Source organism: Triticum aestivum, chromosome 6B (genome assembly GCF_018294505.1).
Source record: "Triticum aestivum cultivar Chinese Spring chromosome 6B, IWGSC CS RefSeq v2.1, whole genome shotgun sequence".
Classification (NCBI taxonomy): domain Eukaryota; kingdom Viridiplantae; phylum Streptophyta; class Magnoliopsida; order Poales; family Poaceae; genus Triticum; species Triticum aestivum.
The window spans coordinates 713298157-713317333 of record NC_057810.1 but is presented as its reverse complement, the minus strand read 5'-3'; the positions used below and the strand labels follow the sequence as shown (position 1 = coordinate 713317333).

Below are 19177 nucleotides of genomic sequence, written 5' to 3'. Positions count from 1 at the left end.
CCCTCAGAGCGCTCGGGCTTGTTGGAGCTCCATGGAGAGCCGCTCTGCAATGCTTTAGATTTGCAACCATTTAGTGATATTGATTGAGGTGAAGAGAAGCAAATTCGGTTAATAATAGGCCACGGCCTCCCGATCATGCCCACAGATCAGTCGAACCTGTCCAGTTCACATAAACATAGCCGCTCAATTTGATCTGGTCGTCATGCTCGTATTCTCTCTTGCCCGTCTCTTGCAATGATAACTATGCTCTTCGCGCACTGCTCCCTGCATAGCCCACGTTGGCCTAGTCGTAGCTCTGCCCCGTGCTCTCAAGTACCTAGGCGTCTGACCTTAGTTATACCTTCCAATGATGATGTATTTGCATCATTATCTTGTTAAGTATATTGTTTGGAATTTGTTCGGACTTGATCTTTCGAGTGAACCTACGGTCTTTGGTGGTTGGATTTGGCGATGGCTACCGCGTTTGCACGTCCTTTCTTTTCCAAAGGCATTACTTTTTGGAGGACCTTTCTGGTAGTTCTTGCGTTTTAAAAATATGATTGGTGTCAATGGTCATTGCTTTATATTGTTGGTGTTTTGATCGCTTTTGTTCGGTCTTTTTATTACATTCACCGTCTAGGCAACGCTAATAATACTATATTAGGAATTTATTTTTGAGAAAGCGGTTGAATCACCCGGCCTCTGCATGGATCAACCAACATTCAACAAAGATTCAACAAAGCCGGACAAAACAAATACATGGATCAACCCAAGGAAAACATTCCCTTCCGGCCGATCGACTGGAGATTCAGGCGGTCTCACCCGCTTCGTCGGATGGGACGCAATCCATTGTTCCTATTTGTTACACTTCATGGACCGTAGCTGAGGCCCATTCACCGCCTTTTGCATGCGCCCACCGTATCTCTTCACAACCACTTTTTCCCGACACACAGCTCATTCTCTCGCATCTTCTCTCCCAGCCACACTTATCGGCTTCCGCCACGGCTAACAGATGGGTCACCGACATTGTAATGGAGGCGACGGGAGGTGGTGATTGCTGGGGTGTTGCGAGGCCATCACTAGTGCCGTCAACAGTGACCATCGACGCCGCTAGCAGAGCAACATCACATGCATGAGGAGACGGCAACGGGTGCAGCCGGCGTCCGAGTTGCGACAGAGAGGCGAGTTTTTTTTTTTTTGCTACCACAGCCTCCCAGTGAAGGCTACGACCGCCTCCCCATGTGGTGTGTCTGTGTTTGTCACGAGATGGCACCAGCCAGCGGAGATGCTGCGACCGCGGTCACCACGAGCTGGCACCAGCCAGCGGCGATGCCGAGACTGTGGTCACCGCGAGCTTGAACCAGCAAGCAGCGATGTTGCAACCAAGTCAGCGACATGCTGGAATTGGCTAGGCACGGTGCTTCAACTGGCAAGGTGTTGTGTGGCGCCACCATGCACCCTTTTTGGCTATAGCCGTGTTAGCCGCAGGCTAGAACCGGCGGAGATGATGGTACAACCACCTTGGCAACTTGCTGGAACCGGTATCACAAGGAGATGGAACCTGCACCCAGATTTGTTGCAATGGGCTGCTGGGACCGGCATGGGGATAAGCTGGAACCGGCGCCCAATTTTGGTGGCATCTGTGACTTGATTTGCTTAAACTAACCCTGATTTCCTGGGACCGTATCCTCGGCTTGCTACAATGTCCCGCACCATGAGATGTGAGCATGGCGAGCTGCATGTAGCGGCTGGTCAGGCCGGCGTCTAGGAGTGCTCAACCTGGTGTCTCGGCATGCTAGAACCGGCCAACAACGGAGGAAGTTGTGCTCGTGATGTCATGTGCTGGAGTAATTGACCACATAGTTGCAACCGTGGCGGCCGTGCTGCAAAGATCAGCGAGCACCCATGGTAGGGGACGGCGGCGATAATTTGGCGAACGGCGAGGTCCTGCTGCATCTCGCGGGCGGGCGGGAGGGGGGGGGGGGGGGAGGGGCTACTCCGGGCGTTGCATCGAGGGTGGGCGTGAAATGTGCGCGGACGTGATGCTGGGGGATTTTTTCCACCTACGCGTTAACCAAGTGGGGATGAGGGAGGGAGACAACTACAATCCCACGACTGTACTGACCGAATCTAAGGACTAGCACGCCAACAGGCGATATTTCGGCCGGTCAGCCGGCACCAGCGTTGGTCTTAACCCAAAGCCACCTTTCTAGTGACCTATGGTCCCTCCCTACACCTACAAACTTATTGATGTACCGTGACCCCAGGGACGGAGCCAGGAAATGGGGATGAGGGGGGCGAGAACTTTAAGCATAAAAATCTAAGAAAATATAGTCATATATTACAGTAAGCATCCTTAGGTCCGTATCTGTTAATTTAAAATCGATCCAGTGGCCACCATGATAGAAAAATCTACATAATTTCAATCCTAAAAAAAACTACATTATTTCTATAATACAAAACCTCGCTGGTAGTTTTGTTCTCTTAATGTCCACAGGCACAAGTGAACGATTGAACACTTGCCAATAGAATTTTGCCGTTTGTAGTTTCGATACAAGCTAACTTAATGTTGGATGATCATCCAAGGACTAACTAAAACACGACCAAAATCCAAGAGGAGAGTGGACTAACTTTTCTTCTTCGTTGCCTCCTCCCTGCTCATCTTGATCAAGCGGCCGGCCGGCCGGGCGTGCACCCGTGCAGCCTTGCATGACCGCCCTCTTCTCACCATCTATCTTCGATCTGCAATGGAAACCAAGCCTGATCTAAATAGCCCTCGGCGGCGGCGGCGGCAGTGGCGAACAGGAGCACAAACGAAACAGGTGTGGCGAACAGGATCTGTGTAACCGCGTGTGTGCTGCCACCATGGTTTCCACTTTCCAAGTCCCAGGCCGGCTGGCCCAATCCACATGTGTGTTGCTGGTTTCCAACTGATCTATATGGGCTTCTGTCTGCAGTTGATGGGTTGGGGCCTGAGAGTTTGAGAGTTTTCAGGTGACGTTGCGTTTCACAGGGGGGGGCAGAACCGTAGAATTAGTCACGCAGATGCTAAATTAGTCAACCAACCAACCGCTATTAAGGGGAGGAAAAAATCGTTAGGGGGGGTCTAGCCCCCCCTCGTCCCCCCTTGGATTCGTCCCTGCGTGACCCCGCACCAACACACACTATCTAAGCCGTTGGCCGTACCAAGCCGCCCAACGGCGAGCCAGGAGCACCGCATGCACATGCTATAGAATCTGCCGTCTTCGTAGCCATCTTCCGCCGACTCATCTTCAAGAGGGATCAACACATTGACTTTGCTCTCATAGATGAAATAGAGAAAAAATAAAAGAAAAATAATCATACTGTATTCAACACGACCAGGACACAAAAGAGAGCAAACGTATATACACGGGCTTCAAAGTAGTCAACAAGAGAGTAGCCGAGATATATTTTATACTATCTAGTCAATTAAGAAACAATTCAAGAGAAAAACAATAACAAACGCAATAGCTACTAGTATAAGTTCTCGAGTCCAGGGACTAATCGGCCGCATCTTGGTTCTCAGCCGCCATGGTGAGAGCAAAAGATTCACCGATGGTGTGCAAGTGAATCATAGCATGGGAACCGGCCTTCGCCTCGGTGATCTTCTTCCTGAATAAATCAACCTCCTCGCTAGTCCGTGGATAACTCGAAGGACGAACCCCGATATGAGGGAACTTGTGAGTGCATAGCTTGCACACCTTCCTATCGTGCAGAGATACCTCCTTGATGTTCACCGCAGCTTGAATGGCGCGCCTCACGTATCGCATGAAGTTGTTGTCTGATTGGAAGCCATAGATAGTAAGCCTTGCCAGATTTTTGTGGTTGAAATCAGGAGTAGATGGCTCCCACTTCACATCTGTTTTCTGGGAGTGACTTTTTTGCGACTTCATTTCGCACTTATGATCCCATACTGTGATGGAAAACTCTTCTAGAGATGGTGCGGCTTCAAGAAAGAACATTGTCCAAGCGATATCACATTCCTCAGGAAGATTGTTGAGATTCACAAGGCGTAGTTTGCTGAGCACAGGCGCAACCAGTTTCTTGGATTCTGGTTGAACCCAAATCTGTGATAGGCAGAACACATTAATTACAAGATGTACATGAAAATTACATCGGCCATGGGCCTAAAACAGGCACAACACAAGGATTTGCTATTTTGACCACAAAAATTCAGTGTGGATTACAAGTGATATCCTGCTTTCGATGGCTTGCATATATATAACGGGATCGCTTGGATTCATTATTTTAGTGGCTTGTTACCTTTGTGATAATAAAAGCCTTTAAAAATATACTATATATAACCATCCAGCGTAGACAAAACCAGACAAAGATGATCGTAGTGAGCTTTTCCAAAAAAAAGGGAAGATGATCGTCAGTGAGTACGTACCTTTTCACTTAGAAAATCCAGATGCAAATCACTTATCGAGGGGACGTTAACCAGCAATTGGCTTAACTTGTGGTTGTTTGATGAACGATACGCGTTAGTGAGGCTTAGTTTGGATAGCCGAGGGACAAAACCAAGGAACAAGGGATTGTTAGTTTTGTATGCCCATTTATGCAAGGTCATCCATTGAAGCTTCGGTAGACTGTGAAGCTCTACTCTTAAAAATTCCCCATAGACGAATGTAAGCTCAACGAGTGTGGCGTGGTCGACGCGCAGCACCGACTTGTCCCCTGCATCACACCGGGACAAATGCAACGACTCGAGCCGCTTGCAGGTGGTTAGGATGTTGGTTATGTCCGATTGACGGAACCTGAGGTTGTGCGGATGCATCCGCGTGAGGCCGGCAAATGCGTCCGGACACTCCCCGATAAAATTGTTGAACATCTTCGCGGAGTCGAGGAGATCCGCATCAGTTGTCTTATAATAGATGTCCTTGGTCAGGATCTCGAACTCTGCCTCATAAATCTTCTGGGTCGCCATGGCGAGGGCGACGGCCCTGCCGATCTTGTTATGCACGTCGCCTCTCATGATGAACCTGAGCTTCAGCATGCGGATGGGGATCCCAGGAGACCTCGTGCTCAGGATCTTGTCCGTCGCGTCGGCTACATCACGGTTCATCCAGCGTAGATCGCCGTCGCTGAGGTCGACGACGATCCGAGAGAGCAAGGCCGGCAGGTTGAGCGTTTGCTTGGAGACGAGGCAGGTCCTGACGGCGTCGAGCATGCCCAGCCTCTCCAGGATGTTGAGCAGCACATGGTCGGGCAGTTTGATTAGCCTGTCGACTTTCAACAGCTGGATCGATATAGATTGATAAGTTCAATGAGTCATGCACAAAAATTTGAGAAGGAGGACACAAGCAACGGGGGCTTACATCACGACGGCGGCGGCGAACCCGGTTGAGCTTCATGGCGCGCGGTCTGATCTCAAGGAACAACGAAGTGGCAGATGGCGGCTACGCTTACATGGCGGACGGCGGAAATCGCCTGCATGCACCTTCCTAGGAGGTTTATATGGCAGCCTCCTCTGGCTTGAACGAGGTTTCCTGATCCTATTCCACCTAGGTTAAGATAGCCTCTTTTTTAGCATTGTTTATAACAAGACGCATTAACACGACACATCTAGTTATTGTAGAGTACAATACATCTCAATCAATCTATCTATCCCTCAAAAAAAAAAATCAATCAATCAATACAAAGGAAAAACAGGGAAAAAAAAAGAAAATGCCCCCACGTATCGCCACATAAAATCAATGATCACATAGAACAGCCTCTCTTTGCCTATTTTTATGTCTAATGAATCTTCAACCAGAGTTCTATCCCTTCTTTCAATCTTACAGCAAATTAGTGTAGCACACGGTAGCGACAAGATCAACTGTTGTCAGCATCGTTGTACGTGGAATCGGAATCGCTTCCATGCCACCTAAGCATGTTGGGCTGCACAAAATGCATCTCGAACAATAATTATTTTATCTAGGGTTTCTCTCTCCCTCCCCTATCCCTTGGCGGCTAGGGTACACCTCTTCCCTACAGGCTTCGCCGACGAGCCCGTGGATTTGCCTCCCCTCTGTCTGCCGCTCCGGCGGCCGGTGGCGGGGAGAGGAATTCCGGTGCCTTCACCTCGGTTAGTAATTTAGGTTGGGGTTTATTAGTCCTCGCAGGTGCGACGCTCGAAAGGATGGCGGCGTTTTTTTTTTGAGTTTGTCTTCCGGCCTCCGATCCTCCTTGACTTCATTCATCTGGACATAGTCGATGAAGCTCTGACATAGATTCCTGCCGTCTTCTTTGGACGGTGAGATTAGAGCATCTCCACTAGGGCCCCCAGGACGCCCCCCAAGCCCCTTTTTTTAGCACCGGCAGTAAAAAAAATGTCCTAGTGAGGCTCCCAACACCTCGATTTGCGCCGGTTTTAGCGATATTTCCCGCCGGCACGCCCACCCCACACCCAGCCCCCCGAGGGGGGCAGCTGGGGACGCCGGCAATTGCTTTTTGCATACGCAGCCCCACTTGGCAGTCCCTCTCTCTCCCCTCACTCTCCTCTCTCCTCTCTTTTCTCCATCCCACACCTACCGCACACACAGCTCGCGCGGCCGGAGCGGAGAGCTCGCGCGGCCGGTTGCAGCCCCGACGCTTCCCTCGCCTGGCGTCGCCGGCCCCGCCCCGCATCTCCCCGGCGCAGTGAGCAGGGGGGCGGAGTTGGCGGGTCGAGCGCCTGCCTCCCTCCCTGCATCTCCCCGGCGCAGTGAGCAAGGGGGCGGAGTTGGCGGGTCGAGCGCCTGCATCCCTCCCCGCTCCTCGCCGGCCTCCATGCGGCCGTGGGCTGCAGCATGCCTCCGTCCTTGAAGAAGTGCACGCGCTCGACCTTGCCCTTCTTGACGGCCGCTAGGAACTCGTTGTAGCGCCACTGGCCGCCGTCGGGGATGTCGGCGAAGGGGTTGGCCGCGAGCGTCGGCGCCTCGGCCTGCAGCCTGTAGCTGCAGCTGCGGAGCCGCCGCATCCAGCGGCGCGGGCGTGGGGGCTTGGGGAGGGACGCGGTGATGAGGAGGTGGGAGGAGGAGAGGGAAGGGGGCGCCATGGTTGCTTGCTGCTCGCTGATTCACCGGTGGTCTGGCGGATCAGCCGACGGCCGTGGCGGGCGCCGCTGCAGCCGTTCGCCATATCCAAGACGCAGAGGAAGGGCTTGCTCGCCGCTGTGGCCGAGGCGCACCACCGCGTGGCCGGGGCCTCCTCGACATCGTCACCGGCCCGGCCGCTTCCTCGCTGCGCGCCACGCGTCCTCCTCGTCCGCCATGCGCCATGCTTGGGGGTGGAGATGGCTGGAAAAAATTTCTCCCCAAGTCCAAAATTTGCGCCGGCGTAGCCCCAGCTGGACGAAAAAACGTCCCTGGGGAGGCACAATGGCTGGAGATGCTCTTAGGATTTCTCTTCATGTGACGAGATTTGGTGTCGGGTGTTTCAGATCGATTCAAGGGTTCAACGACAGCGACTGTGGCACGTGAACGAGACTTCTCAGCTGTCATCGACAAGGTCAAGCCGGCTCCGGTAGGTGAGCGGCGATAGCGGCTCGTTCTGGAGGCGGTAGTGGTTGTTTGGTGGTCTCGAAATCTCGATGTAATTTTTATTATATTTGAGGTGCTTTGTACTTCCGGTGAACTTTGATAATAGATCTGAATCATTTTCACACAAAAAAAACATCGTTGTACGTGGTGAACCAACCTGTGGTTGGATGGTTAGAGGGACAGTGGTATCGCCAGCCCACCAGGGTTCAAGTCCTGGTGCTCGCATTATTCCTGGATTTATTTTAGGATTTCCAGCTATGCGCTTTCTGTGGGAGGAGACCTCATCTCCCGAAGGTGCTCATAGAGGTAGGGTGTGCGTGTGCGTTCATAGGAGTGAGTGTATGCGCGTATGTATGAGCGCTTGTGTTTGTATTGTGTTAAAAAATCCATCGTTGTACGTGCACTTTTCTCTTCCTGTAAAACATGTTCCAATGTAAGAGCAACTCTAACAGATCTGCCAAAAATGTGTATCGCAAATTTCGTTTACGGTATGCCTTAAAATGTATTTGTGGTATCGGCACGCGTAGAACAGATATGCTAAAACAATATTGCAAATTTAAAACGAGTTTTATGCTACCAAGTTCAGAGCAACACCACTGGAGTTCATCACACATTCCATAGCGTAAAAATGTAGTTCAAACTAATTTAAACCTAGGATTGCCGGCTCAGGGCTGGACGCCGAGGTACAACTCCTCCCCGACCTCTGGAGAGCATGGTCGTAGGCGTGCTCTTCCTTGGCAGCGGCGAAACGCTCGGCGGCGCCTTCTTACCCAGCCGCCACCTCGTGCTGGGCATCAAGGAGCTCCTCATCCACTTCCAACACCTCTTGGTGTGCGGGTAGAGGGCCGCTTCAGGCTCTTTGAAGCAGGCCCACCCGTTGCCGCTGCCCTGCGGGAGAGGCGGCTACACTCGTGCGCCTACTTCGAACGCCATGGCTCGACGCGGGCATGGCTAGAGTTGCTGGCCTCCGTGTTGTGCCGGGCGCGCTTGTGCCGCAGCGATCCGATGCGGCCCCCACGCCTACGTGCACCTCCAGTCATGGATCGGTGAGACAGGGCCATGAACACGCAAAATCTCTTGCCGGAGAAAGCAAAGGAGACGCGGAGGGGGCGAGGATATGTAGGAAGCGAACCCTAAAACGCCTCCAACCCCAAAACGCCCCCAACCCCTTAGATATAGCGGCGGAGTGTTTCTGTTCGGGCCCAAAATACTGCAAGAACGTTAAAACTGCCAGCAAAGATGCATAGACAAACCGGTTTGTCTCTCTCCCATTCACCATGTTCACCACTGAAAGTGAGTCCATCTCCAAACATATAGGTAGATCCGTCCTCTGCATAACAAGTGAAAGCCCCTCCATAGAAGCACACAATTCAGCTTCGATCATGTCACGAAGATGCTTACTTTCTGCTAGTGTTGTAGCCCTGGGCTACATCTTTTTTCACAACCTGCCATCCTTGATGATTTTTTGTTACCACAGAAATTGGGACATGGTCATCTCGCAATTTAGAGCGAAGAGTCTTGACAGTATAATCTATTGTTGGTTTCAAGGAAAAGCATGCTCATATTTTCCACTATGAGAGACACAAATGCACAATATGAAAGCAGCATCAGAAGCGCAATTGCACAACTAAGACCAATAACGCATTATAATGAAGCACATGCGCAAGTTTTGCAGCACATACCCACATATGGAAGATTAAGAGTACAGTCAAATTCAACATTTTTTGGAAAAGCTTCAAACCTCATGTAGGACATTGGAGAGCACAATTTTTTAGAAGCATTACTGGCTAATCTAGTTAGCAGCACAAACACACGATTAATGGTTACATATTTTCCTGTAAAATAAGAGCTTAAGTACAGCAACCACCTCAACTAGCTGCCGCATAGTGCAAGGGCCTCCTTTTATATCGTCGAAATATAAATATCAACATTAATATAGCATCAACCAACTAACCATAGTTTGCACTTTTTCAGCACGAATAATTAAGCAATGGCATCTTAAAAAGAAAAGGAAAGAATGATCCACCACAACAGAACTCTGCACAAATAATTTGCACCACAAATCCAAAGATCAACGTAAAACAAATGAACATTAATTCACATATTAGTAGATTACTCACGAGCACAAATTCTATGAAAAAACGCATGAATGAGTGCAAACAAAAAAAACGCTCATGCACTGACAACAGATCTTGCAAGAATGGGATAAAAAGAAGTACTAGGCTACTAGCAGAGAAGAAAAACTTGGCATCAACCATCCCCCGTACGGAGAACTCACCTGTAGCGAGCTATTGGCATGGAGAAAATGGTGCTTGAGCAGAGAACGTCGGAGAACATGGTGGTGGGCAACACCGGAGTGTATGAAGATGTTACCACCCGTATGGTGGGCGGCGCTGGGAGAAAAGGGGCAGAAATCACATATTTGACCTGTGGGCGAAAACAAATCACGATCTGATCTGGTCTCGAAAAAATTTCACATAACAGACCGTTTTGGGTGGCGCCTTACAGTCGGGCGCTGCACTGCACTATGCAGCGCCTTTGACTAAGGCGTCGCACGCCCAGCCAGCGTGGCAGCCCGGGGCCAAGTGGGGCCCCACAACCAGCTGTGCAGCGCCTAAGAGCTAGGCGCCACACTTGTAATGTTCAACGTCTAGCTCTTAGGCGCTGCACAGTCTGTTTGTCATTTAGGCTGCCCCCCCCCCCTCTTTCCCCTCCCACCCCCACCCCCACCCCACCCAATCCCTAAGCCTTGCTGCCCTCCTCTCTTCCCCTCCCCCCCCTCTCAAATCCTTCTCAAATCTTGCAAATCCGGAGTATTTGACCACGAATTTCGAAGCCAACCCCTCCCTTAAGGTAATCTCCTCCGATCCCCTTGTTTTCATCCATAGGAATTGTCACATTTGCTCAAATCTTGCTAGTTTGGGGAAACCCTAGTTTTGGCTTGGATTTGGAAATTTGTGTTGATGTTGTTGTTAGGGTTATGGTTAGGCTTCATACTATGCTAGGGTTAGGGTTATGTGTGTTTGATGTTGGTGTTAGGGTTATGCTATGGTTAGGGTTGTGGTTATTGTTAAGTGGGGGTTAGGCTTATTGTTTCATATATATGTTAGGGCTTATGTATTTTGTGCAAATATTTTGTTAAGTCCTTAATTGATATATGTGTGTTTTTGATTATTGTAGGGATGGGAAGAACATGTGTTTATGTTCATCATGTGGATAAAGAGGCCTTTTTGAAAGGCAATGTTGAGCCGGACCCGGATGAGCTTGACTTGGTGTTTGAGAGTAGTCCTAACTATGCGGATGTCTTGGAACAAGTGAGGAAGGATTTGAATTGGATGGACCCAAGTGACGTTGTTGAGTTCGAGGGAAGGCGCAATGTTGGTTTTGGAATGCACATCCATTGGAAGACAATGCGTGTGAACTCGAAGCAATGTTGGGTTGCATACAAGGAGACGGTTGCGGAATCTCTAGACAAGGCTCTCGAGTTATTTGCCTCCAAGAAGGTTGAGTCTAGTTTGCATTTGGATTTGGACCGGAACCCCTCCCCGTTGGTTGCTAGTACTCCCCCACCCATGAACAAGATCAAGTTAGTGAACCTCATTTGACACAACAAGTTTGGCCAACATTGAGCCCGGTTTCAAACAACCAAAATGAAGCTTTTGAAGAGGACAATTATGATTACGAGGAGGATGACAACGAAGTTGATCTCCATGACAACAATGTGGGTGATCTCGAGCAATATCATGTGCAAGAGACAATGGACTAATCCATCCCTTTTTCTCGTGCATATGCATCGGACTCCGATGACGATGGTCCCGATGAAGAAGTTGATGAGGAGGGGTTCACGCCCAAGGAGGCCCAAGCATTTAAGAAGGTATTCGGGCGGGATCACAAGACACCATTGTTCAAGGATCTTAGTCTCGCGGATGAAGCCATTGTAGATGGTGGCAGATGTATATCTCTTGGAGCTAGGACAAGTTCTCACCGTGATTTGGAAGACGGCAAGAACGGGACATATCCCGGTTGTGAGTTTCAATCCTTCTTGGAATTGAAGATGTGGCTCGACAACTACTCGGTTACGCATTATCGTCCACATAAAGTGGCCAACTCGGACGTCAAAGTGTGTTACACGGTTAAATGTGAAGTGCCAAGATGTCCATGGATTGTGCGTGCAAGGCCATTGAAAGGAGGTCCCACTTGGCCCATAGTGAGTTGTACGTCAAGTCACATGTGCCGACACAAGAATGCGGATGGCAAGCTTGTGTACCAACAACACAGACAACTCACGTCCGAGTTCATTGCTTATAGGTTATCCAACCAAATATCCACACTTCCAATAATGAGCATCAAGAGTGTCATTGACCTTGTGAAAGCCATCTTTCATTACAAGGTGAAGTACGGCAAGGCATGGAAGGCGAAGCAAGCCGCATTCAAGATGTTGTATGGCAATTGGGAGGAAGCATACAACCGACTCCCTAGGTTGTTGTTAGCTATGGCCGCCACAAACCCAGGCATGGTTCACGTGGTTGAGCCTCATGGGCACCAAACATTGATTCACAACGGGAGGACCGTCCGAGTATTTGGCCGTGCATTTTGGGCCTTTGAGCAATGCGTGAGGGCTTTTGAGCATTGTTTGCCCGTCATCGCCATTGATGGCACGTTCTTGACGGGACAATACAAGGGCACTTTACTGGTTGCAATAGCAAGTGATGCCAATAACCGGGTGTTGCCTTTGGCTTTTGCTTTGGTTGAGGTGGAGAACAATGATAACTGGGAGTGGTTCTTGCGTCAACTGAGAACAAGGGTATTACCGGCTGAAAGGGAAATTTGTGTCATATCGGATCGCCATCCAGGAATTCTAAATGCGGTGGTGGTTGACATTCCCGGACATACAAAGTTGCACCATCGATGGTGCATGAGGCACTTTTGTATAAACTTCTATAGGGCATGTGGTATCAAGGAGTTGGCTGATGATCTTCAAGATTGTTGTCTTGCTTTCACCAACAAGAGGTTTGCCACATTGTTCAATGCATTGCTCAGACACAAGAAACTTGACCCCGGCGGTCTAGAATTTCTCAATAGGAACATTGTCGAAAGGAATATGTTGGCACGTGCTTTCGATGAAGATGGCCGGAGGTACGGTCAAATGACAAGCAATATGGCAGAATGCTTCAATAAGGTGCTCAAGGGTGTACGTGCATTACCCGTGACGGCAATAGTTCAATACACATTTGACAAGATGAATGCATACTTTTTAAAGTACTCAATGGAGACGGATAAGCAGATTGCTGGTGAGAACAAAGATAAGCACAAGTACAATTTCCCACCATCGTAGGTAGTTATCGAAAGCAAAATCTGGGCGCGTGCACAGTTACGAGCTTGCTCCACACTAAGATGGAAACAGATAACATACTATACATGATGCTTGTCCCAGTCCTTTATCTTCCGCTGCTTTCTCCTGTCCAACCTACATGGTACAAAACCAAACATTAGCACAATCAAAATGAGTGTCGATGCTTAGTCAATACGCACACATGCTCTCTTACCTATGAAGTGCTTTGTCTGTGTCCACCCAATCCGGCGGGTGAGGCTGGAACAGACCAAACTGGCGATACACGCGATGTGGCAAATGAAACTCAACCGCCCAGTTGCATATCAGTGGGCACCGCATAAGCCAGAGATCCTTATCCCGCAAGTACATCGGGTTGAGGCAGAACTCCTCGGTGTACCCAAAGCTCTCACCCGCTCCATATGGCTGCCATACCACAATGAAATAGGGCAACAATGCAAAATTGATGACTATTTTTCAAGCAAGCATGAGAAATGACTGAAGTAATGACCTCCTTACCTGCTCAGGCGTAATAGTGTCCAACTCGGCATTGTACTTTTGGTACATGAGACTGACATCGTTCGTCATCTCGGATACCACATCCCACTTGTAGGCCCAAGTGGGGCACCGTAATTTGCCTTCTTCATCCCACGGTTTAAATGTGACGCTCTTCGGGCATCCAACGGGCAAATGATGTCTACTACACAACCTTCTTCTTGCAGACGTTGTTGGGACTCCAAGTGCAAAGGTTTGTAGGACAGTAGCAAATTTCCCTCAAGTGGATGACCTAAGGTTTATCAATCCGTGGGAGGTGTAGGATGAAGATGGTCTCTCTCAAACAACCCTGCAACCAAATAACAAAGAGTCTCTTGTGTCCCCAACACACCCAATACAATGGCAAATTGTATAGGTGCACTAGTTCGGCGAAGAGATGGTGATACAAGTGCAATATGGATGGTAGACATAGGTTTTTCTCATCTAAAAATATAAAAACAGCAAGGTAACAAGTGGTAAAAGTGAGCGTAAACGGTATTGCAATGCTAGGAAACAAGGCCTAGGGTTCAAACTTTCACTAGTGCAAGTTCTCTCAACAATAATAACATAACTGGATCATATAACTATCCCTCAACATGCAACAAAGAGTCACTCCAAAGTCACTAATAGCGGAGAACAAACGAAGAGATTATTGTACGGTACAAAACCACCTCAAAGTTATCCTTTCTGATCGATCTATTCAAGAGTCCGTAGTAAAATAACACGAAGCTATTCTTTCCGTTCGATCTATCATAGAATTCGTACTAGAATAACACCTTAAGACACAAATCAACCAAAACCCTAATGTCACCTAGATACTCCAATGTCACCTCAAGTATCCATGGGCATGATTATACGATATGCATCACACAATCTCAGATTCATCTATTCAACCAACACAAAGTACTTCAAAGAGTGCCCCAAAGTTTCTACCGGAGAGTCAAGACGAAAACGTGTGCCAACCCCTATGCATAAGTTCACAAGGTCACTGAACCCGCAAGTTGATCACCAAAACATACATCAAGTGGATCACGTGAATATCCCAGTGTCACCACAGATAAGCACGGCAAGACATACATCAAGTGTTCTCAAATCCTTAAAGACTCAATCCGATAAGATAACTTCAAAGGAAAAACTCAATCCATTACAAGAGAGTAGAGGGGGAGAAACATCATAAGATCCAACTATAATGCAAAGCTCACGATACATCAAGATCGTATCACCTCAAGAACACGAGAGAGAGAGAGAGAGAGATCAAATACATAGCTACTAGTACATACCCTCAGCCCCGAGGGTGAACTACTCCCTCCTCGTCATGGAAAGCGCCGGGATGATGAAGATGGCCACCGGTGAGGGATCCCCCCTCCGGCAGGGTGCCGGAACAGGGTCCCGATTGTTTTTTGGTGGCTACAGAGGCTTGCGGCGGCGGAACTCCCGATCTATTGTGCTCTCTGATGTTTTTAGGGTATATGGACATATATAGGCGAAAGAAGTCGGTCAGGGGAGCCACGAGGGGCCCACGAGGGTGGGGGTGCACTCAGGGGGGTAGGGTGCACCTCCCTGCCTCGTGGCTTCCTCGTTGCTTCCCTTACGTACACTCCAAGTCTCTTGGATTTCTTTCGTTCCAAAAATAACTCTCTCGAAAGTTTCATTCCGTTTGGACTCCGTTTGATATTCCTTTTCTTCGAAACACTGAAATAGGCAAGAAAACAGCAATTTGGGCTGGGCCTCCGGTTAATAGGTTAGTCCCAAAAATAATATAAAAGTGTATAATAAAGCCCATAAACATCCAAAACAGATAATATAGTAGCATGAATGCTTCATAAATTATAGATACGTTGGAGACGTATCAACATCCCCAAGCTTAATTCCTGCTCGTCCTTGAGTAGGTAAATGATAAAAGAAATACTTTATGAAGTGTGAATGCTAGCAGGTGCGTAAGTTTGATCAATGATAATTTCAATCAGCTTTTCTAGCATCATTATATGTCATAACAGTAGCTCATCTCATAAAACTTCTCATGATCAAGTGACAAGCTATTCAAATGTTAAAGCATAGTCCATAAAATTTCTTGAAAACTAGCAAACTAGGTTCTCAGTCATCAAACAATTGCAATTCATCTTAATTTCAAGAAGGGTCTATGTAAGAGCTTTGATTTAGCAAATCGCACATACTCAACTATCATATAGTCTTCCATGATTTCTACCACTCAAAGCATATTTTTAGAACAAATAGCATCGATCGAACACAGATAAAGATAGGGGCTTAATGTTTCGCCTCCCAACTTACTTATCATATAGATAGTTGTCAACAATAATAATTCATGATCAAATATATTTGAATGGCCATATATGCTTAGATCTTTCCCCAACACACGATGCTTGCGAACTAAAGAGTAGGTAGGAACGAGAAGGAATACTACTGACTCTTGCATAAAAGTAAAAGATAGGCCCTTCGCAAAGGGAAGCAGGGATTTGCAGAGGTGTCAGAGCTCGATTTTGAAATAGAGATAAATAATTTTGAGAGATATGCTTTCATTGTCAACATAACAACCAAGGGTTCCCAGTTTCTTCCATACTGGATACATTATAGGCGGCTCCCAAACAGAATGGTAAAGTTTTTACTCCCCCTCCACCAACAATCATCAATCCATGGCTTGCCCGAAACAACGGGTGCCTCCAACTAACATCAATCCTGGGAGAGTTTTGTTTTATTTTGATTTGATTTTGATCTTTTGATCATGGGACTGGGCATCCCAGTTACCAGCCATTTTTCTCATGAATGATGAGCGGAGTCCACTCATTGTGAGAATAACCCACCTAGCATGGAAGATACTGACAGCCCCTAGTCGCTACATGAGCGATTTGGGCATACAAAATAGATTATTATTTGAAGGTTTAGAGTTTGGCACATGCAAATTTACTTGGAACGGCAGGTAAAAACCGCATATAGGTAGGTATGGTGGACACTCATGGAAGAAACTTGGTTCAAGGAATTTGGATGCACAAGCAGTATTCCCGCTTAGTGCAGATATTTTGGCTAGCAAATGATTCTAAAAAGCAAGCACCACATGTTGGAGGATCTATAGCAATATAACTTCTATACAAATATACCCAAGCATAAGTCATTACGTTGTCTTCCTTGTCCAATTTCAACTAATTTGCTCAGGTTTGAAAATAATTAATGGGGCTCACAATCATAGAAGATGTCTAAGATAATATATTTATATGTAAAATCTCCCTTCCTTCAATATTCTTTCATGAATTGTTCAAGTGACCAATACAATGTTTGCTAACCTTCAATAAATTTACCACCTCTACTTCTTAGATGTGAAGTCATTACTCCCCATGGGATAAGCAAATGAAACATATATAATTTCAGATTTATGACATCCAAATCATTCAACCATTTACTCATAGGATATAAGTGAAGCACACGAGTAAATGACAAACTACTCCAAAAAGATATAAGTGAAGATCAATGAGTAGTTAAATAATTATGTAGCTATGTGAAGACTCTCTCTCATTTAAGAATTTCAGAGCTTGTTATTTTATTCAAACAGCAAGCAAAACAAAATAAAACAAAATGATGCTCCAAGCAAAACACATATCATGTGGTGAATAAAAATATAGCTCCAAGTAAAGTTACCGATGAACGAAGACGAAAGAGGGGATGCCTTCCGGGGCATCCCCAAGCCTAGGCTCTTGGTTGTCCTTGAATATTACCTTGGGGTGCCTTGGGCATCCCCAAGCTTAGTATCTTGCCACTCCTTATTCCATAGTCCATCGAATCTTTACCCAAAACTTGAAAACTTCACAACACAAAACTTAACAGAAAACTCGTAAGCTCCGTTAGTATAAGAAAATAAAACCACCACTTAGGTACTGTTGTGAACTCATTATAAATTCATATTGGTGTTAAACCTACTGTATTCCAACTTCTCTATGGTTCATACCCTCCGATACTACTCATAGATTCATCAAAATAAGCAAACAACACATAGAAAACAGAATCTGTCAAAAACAGAACAGTCTGTAGTAATCTGTATCCTTCGAATACTTATGTAACTCCAAAACTCCTACCAAATTAGGTAAACCTGAGAAATTTGTGTACCAATCCAGAGAAAAATGAATCAGATCAAAATCACGTTTCTGTGAATTATCAAAACTAATTTACTGGGTGCAAAAGTTTCTGATTTTCAGCAGGATCAACACAACTATCACCGTAAGCTATCCTAAAGGTCTTACTTGGCACTTTATTGAAACAAAAGCTATAAAACATGATTAATATAGTAGCATAATCATGTGGACACACAAAAAAAGTAAGGGTAAATATTGGGTTGTCTCCCAACAAGTGCTTTTCTTTAATGCCTTTTAGCTAGGCATGATGATGACAATGATGCTCACATAAAAGATAAGAATTGAAACATACAGGAGCATCATGAAGCATAAGACTAGCACATTTAAGTCTAACCCATTTCCTATGCATAGGGATTTTGTGAGCAAACAACTTATGGGAACAATAATCAACTAGCATAGGAAGGCAAAACAAGCATAGCTTCAAGATTTTTGACACATAGAGAGGAAGCTTGATATTATTGCAATTCCTACAAGCATATGTTCCTCCCTCATAATAATTTTCAGTAGCATCATGAATGAATTCAACAATATAACCAGCACATAAAGCATTCTTTTCATGATCTACTTGCATAGAAACTTTACTACTCTCCACATAAGCAAAATTCTTCTTATTCGGAATAGTGGGAGTATCATAAGAGACTCGAATACTATAAATTGTTTCCACATTAAAAGAGTAATGTTCAGAAAAAAGGTAATCATAATCATGACAAGTTTTGTAAATATAATCATCACTACTTTTTATAGCATAAGTTTCATCACAATAATTTGTCGGTGGGAAATAACACCTATGGGATCACTGGAATCCCTTCTACGGTTGCGAGGCGCGGGGATCGTGAGAAGAGCGGGACTAGTAGACAACACAGAGGGATTTACCCAGGTTCAGGCCGCAAAGATGCGTAAAACCCTACGATCCTTCTTTTGGTGGATGTATTTAGTGTTCTTGAGCTCTTGAACTAGCCCTAGGTGCTGTGAGGTTCCAAAGAGACGAATCCTTCTTCCGTGTACCATGGGCCTCCTTTTATAGGCGAAAGGGGCTGCCATAGTGGCACACAAGAGGTGGAAAGTGCTACAACGTTGTGAGCTTATCGCTGGTATTACAGGACAAGGCGCATTTAATGCGAGGCTTAGGTGTCCCTTTGCTTTATCGGGGACGGGGGCGAGGCCCGTCCCGTCCGTCGCCGCTCCTTCAAGCTTCGACAAGTGCCCTGGCCAGCGATGCATGCGGTGCCATGTAGGCAGGCAGGCAGCTGAGGTGGCGCGGTGGTGGAGCCTCCATGAAGGGCTGCATGTTGCCACGCAGGTGCCTGCCCAGCTGGTTGGGCCGGCATCTGCATGCGAACGGCGGCAAAAACTCGTCTGGCGCGGGCCTGGCAGTGGCCCTGCCGGTGCGCTTGGCGAGGGTCTTGCCGGGTGGCCCGGCAAGGGTCTTGCCGTGGCGCGCTGGCTTCCCCGGCAAGGATCTTGCCGGGGGTCTTGTGGGTTTCTTCGATGAGGATGGTTGCCTTCCTATCCTCATTTGATCTTGGTTGTTCTATGTCTTCACAAAGATCTGCAAGCCACCACGGAGGTGCCTCCTGAGCCCTGTCCCGACGCGTTTGTTTAGCGCTGGTGGGCCCAAGGGTGGCTCACTCAGCTGGCGGGGGCGAGCTGCCCTAGCAAGGGTCTTGTCGGGG

General features: G+C 47.3%; 1 protein-coding gene across 1 annotated transcript; it reads right to left on the bottom strand.

Moving 5' to 3' along the window:
- Positions 1-3348: 3348 nt before the first annotated feature.
- Positions 3349-5484, bottom strand: LOC123135089 (uncharacterized). Its single transcript, XM_044554205.1, has 3 exons — positions 5319-5484; positions 4391-5239; positions 3349-4067 (listed from the first exon to the last, which is right to left on the bottom strand). The coding sequence occupies exons 1-3, from the start codon at positions 5352-5354 to the stop codon at positions 3501-3503; spliced, it is 1452 nt and encodes a 483-aa protein (XP_044410140.1). The 5' UTR covers positions 5355-5484; the 3' UTR covers positions 3349-3500.
- Between the last annotated feature and the right edge of the window lie 13693 nt (positions 5485-19177).